Source organism: Gymnoscopelus braueri, assembly GCF_963280865.1.
Source record: "Gymnoscopelus braueri genome assembly, chromosome: 19".
Classification (NCBI taxonomy): domain Eukaryota; kingdom Metazoa; phylum Chordata; class Actinopteri; order Myctophiformes; family Myctophidae; genus Gymnoscopelus; species Gymnoscopelus braueri.
Window position 1 is genome coordinate 49,191,609 of NC_137621.1, and position 11,676 is coordinate 49,203,284.

Consider the following 11,676-nt stretch of genomic DNA (forward strand, 5'->3'; position numbering starts at 1 on the left):
TAGCCTTAGATGCATTTTCAATGCGCATGGATTATTACCATGGAAGAGTGCAAGGATTGTTATAAATAAATGCTGATTAGGCTTATCAGATATAATAGCAGCGTTAACAGCGAGCATTCCTGTATCTATTACCAAATAGTATTAACTTGGCATTGAAGACACAAACAGTATTGAAGATTCAAGATGTTTTGCTGTGCTATGACACGTTATTTGAATAATAATGAAGTACTCACTTCAGTACCTGCCGTTCAATTAATTCCTTCGCTAGCGGCCATTAATTCTCACCTCAAGAAAGACAATAGCCACACATGAAAGACTTCACCTCAGAGTCAGAGTCAGTCACTATAGGCTATTGAAATCCACATTCTTGCCCCAGTCCCTCCTCCTACAAAAAATTGTCAGCCAAATTGGATGCATTAGTATAAACACAAAGTGAAAGGCGGTTGGCCGGACAGTTTGTACTTCTCCTGACCTATTTTTTCATGCTGGAACAAGGGAGTTGCCTGCAGTGCTTCCCGCTCATGTCTTGCGCCATACCGGCTTGATTTATGCCCCTTGTCAACAGGAAGACTTTAAAACTCCAGTAATCCTTGCGTCGGTGAGCGAACAAGAAGCATTTTGAACTCCGGCACTGCTTGTATCGGTCAACCCAAGACGGACACCATGGCCTTGGTGAAAGAACTGCTCCTGGTGCACGCTGCTTTCGCTCTCATTTCACAGGGTGAATTACAGTAGCATCTTTAAATAGCTATGATCATTTTGCATGTGTTTTCACCTTCTTTCACGGCACAGTAAAATGCTCATTGTTAACACTGAGACTTTGATACTGTGTGATATTGCTCATTGTTGCATGAATTAACCTCACCTTGTTGTATTTTCACTGTTTCATTTGCAGTGGTGTAAAGTAACTACAAGTACTGTACTGTACTTAAGTACAATTTTGAGCTACTTTACTGGAGTATTTCCAATTGTCTATACTTTTACTTTTACTCCACTACATCTCAGAGGCAAATATTGTACTTTTACTCCACTAGAATTATTTGAAAACTTAAGTTACTAGTTACTTTGCAGATACAAATTATTACATTATAAAACATTAACCACTTTATCCCTATTTTCTACAAGCTCACAACGCGTCGCATCGCGACACGTTGTGAGCTTGTAGATCTGCAATTTTCAAACATTTTAGTACTTTTTACTTTCGGTACTTAAGTACATTTTGAATTCCGGACTTTTACTTGTAGGCCTAACAGAGTACTTCTACATTGCAGTATTGCTACTTTTACTTAAGTAAAACATTTGAAAACTTTTTCCACCACTGATACTGTGTGATATTGCTCATTGTATGTCGTTGCACGCATTAACCTCACGTTGTTGTATTTTCACTGTTTCATTTATTATTATTATTATTAGATTAGCATCCATCCAGATATTTCATCATAAAGACTCATAACGTGAAATACTTAAAGGATATAGTTCACCCCCAAAATTACTATTTTTCTATCGATTAGTCACCCCATGGAGACTTGAATTCATGGAGATATCAGTGGTTCTCAAACGTTTTCATGTCGAGGACCTACCTACCGGAGACGGAAAGTGTCAACTTTGCCGGAGACATTAGAATCTTCCCGTCAGTCATCAAATTATTGGCTTAGGAATGGAATTTTGGGCGAACTACTCCTTTAACCATTTAAGCTCTATGCACTTTGTAATATACAGCAAATAGCTAAAATAGCAGATCTACAAGCTTACGTGTGAGCTTGCGGTCGGCTGTTTTCATCATTCTTGAAAAAAAAATATATATATATGTTTTGAAATTTGCCCAAAATATGGACACCATTAAACGTGTATGTTTTCATCCTTTCAGGTGAGGCCATAATGGGGGGCAGAGATGCGGCGCCACACTCACGTCCGTACATGGCCTCTATCCAGGTCCCACAGGGAGAGACCATGAGACATGAGTGTGGGGGCTTTCTGGTAGCTCCTCAGTGGGTCATGACTGCAGCTCACTGCCATCCGGCTGGGTGAGAACAACACCTAGTTGTCATCTGTTTCTGTGCTATATTATGCTGTATTTGAATCAGTGGTGGGAAAAGTACTCAAATGTTTTACTTAAGTAAAAGTGTCGATACTGCAACGCAGAAGTACTCTGTTGCAAGTAAAAGTCCGGAATTCAAAATGTATTTGAGTGAAAGTGCAGACGTATTGGTATCAAAATGTGCTTAAAGTGCCAAAAGTAGAAAGTACTCGTTATGCAGAATGTCTGCAAATATATAAAATGTCTCAAAAATCTTTTGAAAATAGCAGATCTACAAGCTCACAATGCATTGTGAGCTTGTAGATCGGCTATTTTCAAATGGCTGAAATGTATATACTGTAGGGCTGAAGTGGTTAATATATGTTTTGTAATAATAATCAAAATCTACAAAGTAACTAGTAACTAAAGTTTTCAAATAACTGTAGTAGTGGAGTTAAAGTACAATATTTGCCTCTGAGATGTAGTGGAGTAGAAGTAAAAGTAATGAAACTTGGAAAAAAAGTCAAGTAAAAAATACCTCAACATTTTACTTAAGTACAGTACTTGAGTAAATGTACTTAGTTACTTTACACCACTGATTTGAATAACGCTGTTTCCACATTTTAATATGCCGTATTTGAATATGCTGTTTCCACAGAGGAATGAAAGTACTGCTGGGGGCCCATTCCCTGAGTCAACCTGAAGAGACAAAGCAAACCTTTGATATTTTACAAGCTCACAGTCACCCAGATTACAGCCAGACAAATTATAATAACGACATTGCCCTAATCAAGGTAAATATGAAGAAACCAAAAAAAAGTATTATTTGTATTTGTTTCCATTATATCAGTCAAAACATGGTCATTATACGGAAGAGACAAAAAGGGTGCAAAATAATATTACTTATATTTAAAGTACTATATTCTGATAGTAATCATTGCTACAGAGCGTTTGTTCGGTCACAGGGGTCTCTCCAACTAAACAGAATATAGTACATTTTCAGGTAGGTGACAACATTTAAGCCAATCAGTAGAGAGGACTGAAAATGCATTTTCTGTTTAATAAAGAGCTGGAGAGACAAGGAGACTCCTTTTACTGAACAAACACTCTATAGCAATGAGTACTATCAGAATATAGAGCTACTTAACACTTATTTTAACCAAAGTAAATCACTTACCCTACCTTTAATGTTTTGCACACCCATGTACAGTATAACCACCTCTATTCAACCACTAACATTATGTTCTTTGTGCCTAATATATAATTCATACAACCACGCGCCTTTGCAGTTTAGGCAAGTGACATATGATGAAGTGGCTTAATCAATCAAGCCATGATTCATACTTACACGCGCAGTGAAAGTAGCCGATCTACAAGCTCACAACTCATCACATCTCAATGTGTTGCAAGCTTGTAGATCTGCTATTGGACAATGTCTTTTCAAAGGTTCGTCCTATTAATAACATGCCCAAAATCAGCGGTGAAAAGTAACTAAATGCATTTACTCAAGTACTGTACTTAAGTAAAATGTTGAAGTATTTGTACTAATATTTCCAATTTCCAATACTTTTACTTGTACTCCACTACATCTCAGAGACACATTTTGTACTTTTACTCGATTATTTGAAATCTTTAGTTACTAGTTACTTTGTAGATTTTGATTATTATTACAAAACATACATGAACCACTTCAGCCCTATACACATTTCGGCCATTTGAAAATAGCCGATCTAGCTCACAATGCGTCACGATACGACGCATTGTGAACTTGTAGATCTGCTATTTTCAAAAGATTTTTATACATTTCAAATTGGGACATTCAGCATAATGAGTACTTGAAGTATATTTTCATGCCAATACTTTTGTACTTTTACTCAATTACATTTCTATATTGCAGTATTGATACTTTTACTTAAGTAAAAAATGTGAGTTATTTTTCCACCACTGCCCAAAATAGGGACAATAGTGGTTTTATAACACAAATCCCCCCTCCTGTGAATCATCCAGCTGGACCGTCCGGTCACTGTAACCGACGCCGTGAGAGAGGTGAAGTACCTGCGAGCGGGCGGCACCAACCCCGGCACGGGGGCCATGGTCGACGTGGCGGGCTGGGGCTCCGTCAACAACCTGGAGCAAAGGGCCGACAGGTTTGGAATAGTCTAACCCCATCCCTCAAAAAAATGCAGTTCGCTGGGCTCATTTAACCCATTAAGACCTGAGGTTCCGATTCTACAAAATGTCTTCTAAATCCGTTTTGAAAAAACGTATGTTGCTATATCAGTGGTTCTCAAACTTTTTCATGTTATATGTATTTGGCCGCCGACCCCGATCCCAAAATATTTTGTTCCAGGGACCTCCAGAAGCAAAGATAGCAAAAAGCAAAAATAGCAGATCTACAAGCTCGTAGCGCGGCACTCGAGCTTGTAGATCTGCTATTTTTGAATGGCAAAAGTGTAAAATAATGCTTTTTAGCTCAAATCAAAAAATTACACAGATGCGTTCCAGGTCTTAAAGGGTAAAAAACAGCCTTGAAAATTCACCTTTCGACAGACGACCCCCCCTCCCATTGTAGTATATTTTTTCTGCTGTTTAATTATTTTTTTTGCCATAATGAAATATTCAATCAATCAAAAAAACAGGCTGAAGGAACTGACCATCAAGGTGCTGGACAAGAGGAGGTGCCGACGCGACGACTACTACGGCGAAAAGTTCAACATGGTGACCATGATGTGTGCTCACAACACAAGACCCATGGAAGACAGCTGCGATGTAAGTTTACAGTGGTGTAAAAGTAACTAAGCGCATGTATTCAAGTACTGTTTTTTTTTTACTTTGCTGGAGTATTTCCAATTTTCGGTTCTTTTACTTCTACTCCACTACAGCTCAGAGGCAAATGTTGTACTTTTACTCCACAACAATTATTTTATTTGAAAACTTGAGTTACTAGTTACTTTGTAGATTTTAATTATTATTATACACAACCACTTCAGCCCTATATACATTTCGGCCATTTGAAAATAGCCGATGTGCAAGCTCACAATGCGACGCATTGTGAGCTTGTAGATCTGCTGTTTTCAAAAGATTTTTGAGACTTTTTATACATTTGCAGACATTCTGCATAATGAGTACTTTCTACTTTTGGCACTTTAAGTACATTTTGATACCAATACTTTTGTACTTTTACTCAAGTAAATTTTGAATGCCGGACTTTTGCTTGTAACAGAGTATTTCTACATTGCGGTATTGATACTTTTACTTAAGTACAAAATGTGAAATGTATTTTTGTGCGTTTGTTCTCTTGCAGGGGGACTCCGGGGGTCCTCTGCTTTACAACGGAGTGGTGGTGGGCCTCACTTCAAACGGAGGGGTGAAGTGCGGTCAGCTCAAAAAGCCTGGCGTCTACACCGTTATTTCCAAGTACACCGATTGGATCGACAGCACCCTGGCCCTGTAGACCCGAACGCACACCAAAGACTATTATTAATCAAACAAGTTTGGACGCTGCGCTTTTCACTGACAGTGCTTGGCTTCCACAGTCCTCCTCCTTAGACATCACTTAGTAAACAGTCATCCTTTGCCAGCTGTTCTGTATAATGTTGTGCACTTAAAAAATCTAGAAGGTAGGCCTATTGACCAGTGGTGTAAAGTAACTAAGTACATTTACTCAAGTACTGTACTTAAGTACACTTTTGAGATTTTTTTTACTTTACTGGAGTATTTCCCATTTTCAATACTTTCACTTCTACTCCACTACATCTCAGAGGCAAATATTGTACCTTTACTCCACTACAATTAGTTGACAGCTTTAGTTACTAGTTACTTATTTGCAGATTTAGATTATTGTCAAAAAACATACATTAACCATTTCAGATATATATTATCTCGGTCATTTGAAAATAGCCGATCTACAAGCTCACAATGCGTCGCATCACGTCGCATTGTGAGCTTGTAGATCTGCTATTTTCAAAAGGTTTTTATACATTTTGAACTTGTGAAATGGGACATTCTGCACCATGAGTACTTTTACTTTTGGTACTTTAAGTATATTTTGATGCCAAAACGTTTGTACTTTTACTCAAGTAAGTTTTAATTACCGGGCTTTTACTTGTAACATAGTATTTCTACATTGCAGTATTGATACTTTTACTTAAGTAAAAAATGTACTTTTTTCACCACCTACTATTGACCGCCCAGTCTGTGTCGAAGTGCCCCTAGAGCAAGACGCTTAACCCTTTACTGTTCCATGGGCGCCATATCTATGGCATTTCTCCCCTGCTCAAGATAAGTTCAGAACACCATGCACACTGTACAGTTAGTACATCCACAATCTGATCTTGAGGAAGGTCCGGTGCGACCAAAACGTCAATGTTTTCATTAAAGTCAATGCCGAGGTCAGAGGTGATCCAGTGTGTGCGTGACTTTCCCACTGCTCCTAATATTTAGGATGGGTTAAATAGTGTGATAATGTGACACATACCCCAAAAGAAAACAATAGACGGTATTTGTAGCCAACACAGTAGGCCTACTGGACAACATGCATCAAAGAATATGGCACCCCTGTAGTATAAACTCGCTTTTTGATGAATAAAATATCTTGCATTTTGACATACTGTAATGGATCTTATAAATCTATTAAAGGATTTATGACATTAACATGCCATGTCTTTATTTGTGTCTTTCAACATGAACAGCTTTATGAAGCAATTCAGTTAGCATTACTGATATGTTTTAGGGTGCCCGCTGGCCTAGCGGTCCAGGCGCATACCACATAGGCTGGTAATCCAGTCTTGCAAGTTGCAGCGTGTCGCGGGATCGACCCCCGATCCCGACAGCCTTTGCGTGTGTCACCACCCCATCTCTCTCCCCATATCTCTCAATTAAAGGCAGAAAAAGACCCCAAAAACATTTTTTGAAAAAGGCAAATATGAGTATTAAAGTAAAATTAAGAAGGGTATAATTGTAAAGATTACAAAATATACATTTATTAATCATAATTGTAATATGTTTACATACAGCACAATCAAGAGCTATTTCTCAAGAGGTGCAACATAAATAAATCATCTTTCCACAGCTGCAATGGTAACATACTGATTTATTAATCATGCTGGCTTGAGGCAACACCATTTATCGCAAACCCACACATTGTTTGGCAGCTGAGTGGATTTGAGAAATTATGTTTAACGATGCAACGGTTAAGCAATCTAAATATCAACGAGGATATAACTTATGTACCTGTCAGACCACTGGGCTTGTACCGTGTGGTGAAAGTAAATGGAATCTGTTTCTGTACTTCTTTGCCTCAGCCTTTTCTATTTTAGAAGAGACATTTGTTTTGACCATCTGTTTTGTGTATGAGTTGCATATTTACAAAATGCCCACACACATAAATAATTATAGCTGGTGTGTTCTGTTCCATTGTTTAAAGTGTGTTGAAAACCCTGATTTGCCCCATTTGTCAGTAGAGGTTTAGCAAAATCACAAAAATAATCAACTTTTATTGTCCCATTAGCTACTGGTATAAAGGAGTGGGTGAAATATTTTTTTGTGCAAGCTCTCAACATTGCAATTACAGGAATAGTTAATAGGGAATAGAGAGAATAGAGAGGAAAGGAACACAGAACAGGTCAGCCCAATATACATAAAGTAGAATTGCTTCTTGTGCAGGTAGAAATCATATCCAGCTTATTCAAAAAGCAGCAGACAGCCTTTTCCTCGGCCACTCTCTTCCTCTGCATCAGCTCCAGCACCGGAAATGTTTTGTTAACATACAGACTAGCCTGTTGACACAGAGCAGCTCCTTCACCTAAAGGTAGTTTAGACAATTTTGACCGTGTGTCCCTATTTTGTCATTATTCCCAGTGGCGGAAGAAGTACTCAGATATTTTACTTAAGTAAAAGTACCAATACTTCCTGTTGATTTTGCTATTTTATTAGGAAGAAAACACGGACTGCATCCGCGGATCCGGATCTTCAAATAGTCAAATCAACAGGAAGTTACAATTTTTATTTAACAAATAAATAATAATGGATTTGGTGATGTTCTATATTGTATGAATCAGCTTTGTTTGTGTTCGATTACGAGCTAAAAGTAAGTAAGTCAATGAGGAGCATATTTGAAATAATCGATTTCTAATCAATGGAGCAATTATTTTTGATTTCTTGTCCACATTTGGAGTTACATCATGACAAGGTAACTACACAACCCAAACCTCTACCAAAGTGGTCTTGCCCTTTAACCTCATTGTCTCACAGACCCATACATGAATTAAGACATTGTCACTTACAGTAACATCAGCTAGGTCAAAAAGACACTCATGTCCTCCAGCTGCCTGGGCCTATGTAATGGAGACAGGAGTGTGTGTGTGTGTGGGGGGGGGGGGGGGGGTGATATATTGATTTCAGCTGTTCCAATTCCAAACATACAATCATGACTCGCTTTAATTAGTTCAGTCTATATTATTAGTTCAATAACTTGTTTATGTCCAATGAATTTGTATTTAAGTTCATAAAGTTAACTTAAGTATAACTAAATGCATTAGAAATTAAATAAAAATTTAACTTTTCAGGATTCCAATTCCAAAATAGCAAAAACAGCAGATCTACAAGCTCAGTTTTGACCTTGTAGATCTGCTATTTTTGCTACTTTTGTGTGACATACTAGAATGACGAGTTAATCGATTAATTTACAAAAAACTTTCAAATATGGAGATAAGAGGTTTCTGCCCGACAGTGTATGCAATGTGGCCCTCTAGAGTGAGTGCGGTATAGTGGCCCTCTCCATCATCAAAGTTGCCCACCCCTGATCTAGATAGATTTGTGGAAAATCCTTATACTCATGTAGTAGGGCAGTTTCGAGGCTCCGTGAGCACCCCAAAAACACATCTCTCAAACCTGTTTTTTTAGGACCCTAAAGGTGTCTAGTTATGATTTCTGCTTGTTGCCCATGTCAACTAATGTCCCATGGGGTTTATTTTTAACCCTTTCTGACACCTACCCCAACCCAAACCATAATATGGAGATAACAGAGAATACCATAACTCTTGAAGTAAACAACATACAGCAACAAATGAACACATTTTCCTATATCATTTTGACCCAAGGAATTCATTAAAGTGTTTTTTATTTAGATTAAAACACATATTGACTCAATTTCAGGGCAGAAACAGCCAAAAACTAGCAGAAAATGTTGAAATCTTAATGATCACGTCTATATTTCTCTTTGTACTAAACGTTTACTGTGTATTCTTTTTTACCATATGTTTTTTAGGACCTTTATGGTGTCTAGTTAAGATGCATTCTTGTTGCCCAGGTCAAATAATGTCCAATGGGGTTTATTTTAACCCTTTCTGACACCTATTCGGCTATTCCCAATCTGAACCATAAAATGGAGGTAACAGAAAATACCATAACTCTTGAAGTAAACAACATACAGAGACAAATTAACACATTTTTCTATATCATTTGGACCCAAGGAATGCATTAAAGTGTTTTTATTAAGATTCAAGCACATCTTGACTCTATTTCAGGGCAGAAACAGCCAAAAACTAGCAGAAAATGTTCAAATCACAATTATCACATCTATATTTCTCTTTGTACTAAACTTTTAATTCTTGATGCCCTGGTCAAATAATGGCCCATGGGGTTCATTTTAACCCTTTCTGACACCTATTCCCAATCAAATCATTTCAGGACAGAAACAGCAAAAAAATAGCAGAATATTTTGAAATCACATCTATATTTCTCTTTGTACTACATTTTTAAGGTGTATTATTTTCTACCATATGTCTTTTAGGACCCTAAAGGTGTCTAGTTAAGTTTTTATCTTGTTGCCCTGGTCAAATAAGGTCCCATGGGGTTTATTCTAACCCTTTGTTACACCTATTCCCAACCCGAACCATACAATGGAGACAATAGAAAATACCATAACTCTTGAAGTAAACATACAGAGACAAATAAACACATTTATACATATAATTTAATAAGATTCAAGCAGGTCTTGACTCTATTTCAGGACAGAAACTGCAAAAAACTAACAGAACATGTTCAAATCACATCTATATTCATCCTTGTATTAAATACTTAAGGTGTATTCTACTTTACCCCATGTTTTTAGGACCCTTATGGTGTCTAGTTAAGATTTCTTCTTGTTGCCCAGGTCAACTAATGTCCCATGGGGTTCATTTGGTGACCATTTTAAATCGATGTCCACAGGAGTGGCGTTTTCATATCTGAACCAGACAACATACAAAGACAAATAAACCCACTTTTTCATAGAATGTTTACACCAGGAATCTAATGGAAAGGTCACTGACATGGTACAACCATTCTTTATTGGTGAAAAACACACAAATATCAAATTCTGGCTTATATCAAAACACAATTTCACTGATCAGTATCATCCATCTCATCATCAAACTCCACCTCATCCTCTTCCCTCTCATCATCATCATCATCATCACTGATGACACCAGCAGCCAACAGGTCAATGAGAGATAGGGGCAGAATTGGCCCACAAGACCAGACAGGCTCCAGAATCCCTCCTTCTGTCTTCTGCCACCCCTGACCATCATCATAGGATTTAGGCCTCCAAAAGATTGGCAGGTCACTCTATAGTTCACCCACTGGATGTGGGGGATGAGTGTGTCCTGGCATGGGGGCAAGCAAGCTGGTCCACGCCTCAGCCTCTACTGCGCCTTGATGGAATCAAGACCACTCTTGATTCCATCAAGGGCGCAGTAGAGGCTGAGGCGTGGACTTTCGGAGAAATTCATAGTGCAAGGTCAAGCCACCAGGAAACCCCAGGACTTTAAGTTCTTTCTGGGCAATGCGGAAAATAAGCGACAGCTCTGCCAGTTGATGCTCAAGGTCTGGGGGAGTAAGGAGGCAGCATCCCGGCTGGCAAAATGTGAAACAGCTGCTCTCATCGTGGAAGGAACAGCTCATAAACTTGTGGCATTAGATTGAGAAGTGAGTTGATTGATCAATACCTATATAACTTTGGTGAGTTATTGTGTTAGCAGATTTGCCAAGAATGATTGTTGATGTTGATGACGACATCAACAACCTGCTCATATACCTTGACACTGGCACAGGCAGGCACCGTCAGCTGGTAAATGTCACGGAGCTAGCAACCTCTCTTGGGCAGCCATACTGTAGCACCCTGCTTGGGTACCATGTATTCAGTGATCAGGGCTGTACTAGTTCCTTCAAGGGCAAGGTGGCACCACTCAAAAAGCTCCAGAAGAACCCCAAATTTCAAAAGGCTTTCAGGTTGGTGTATGTTCATCCTAACAATATTTAATGATGATGATGATAAGAGGGAAGAGGTTGAGATGGATGATACCGATCAGTGACATTATGTTTTGATTATTTAAGAAAGTTATATTATGCCTAAATATAAGCCAGAATTTGATATTTGTGTGTTTTTCACCAATAAAGAATGGTTGTACCATGTCAGTGACCTTTCCATTAGATTCCTGGTGTAAACATTCTATGAAAAAGTGGGTTTATTTGTCTTTGTACGTTGTCTGGTTCAGATATGAAAACGCCACTCCTGTGGACATCGATTTAAAATGGTCACCAAATGAACCCCATGGGACATTAGTTGACCTGGGCAACAAGAAGAAATCTTAACTAGACACCATAAGGGTCCAAAAAAA

General features: G+C 38.3%; 1 protein-coding gene across 1 annotated transcript; it reads left to right on the forward strand.

The window, feature by feature from the left end:
* Positions 1-471: 471 nt before the first annotated feature.
* On the forward strand, positions 472-6,670 carry cfd (complement factor D (adipsin)). The gene is made up of 6 exons (XM_080415215.1): positions 472-721; positions 1,868-2,024; positions 2,676-2,811; positions 4,025-4,164; positions 4,657-4,786; positions 5,322-6,670. The coding sequence occupies exons 1-6, from the start codon at positions 664-666 to the stop codon at positions 5,469-5,471; spliced, it is 771 nt and encodes a 256-aa protein (XP_080271341.1). The 5' UTR covers positions 472-663; the 3' UTR covers positions 5,472-6,670.
* Positions 6,671-11,676: the final 5,006 nt, after the last annotated feature.

Coding starts and splice junctions, on each gene's coding strand:
- cfd (XM_080415215.1), top strand. CDS start 664: ATGGCCTTGGTGAAAGAACTGCTCCTGGTGCACGCTGCTTTCGCTCTC. Junction 2,812..4,024: donor ACGACATTGCCCTAATCAAG/GTAAATATGAAG, acceptor TGAATCATCCAG/CTGGACCGTCCGGTCACTGT. Junction 4,787..5,321: donor CCATGGAAGACAGCTGCGAT/GTAAGTTTACAG, acceptor GTTCTCTTGCAG/GGGGACTCCGGGGGTCCTCT.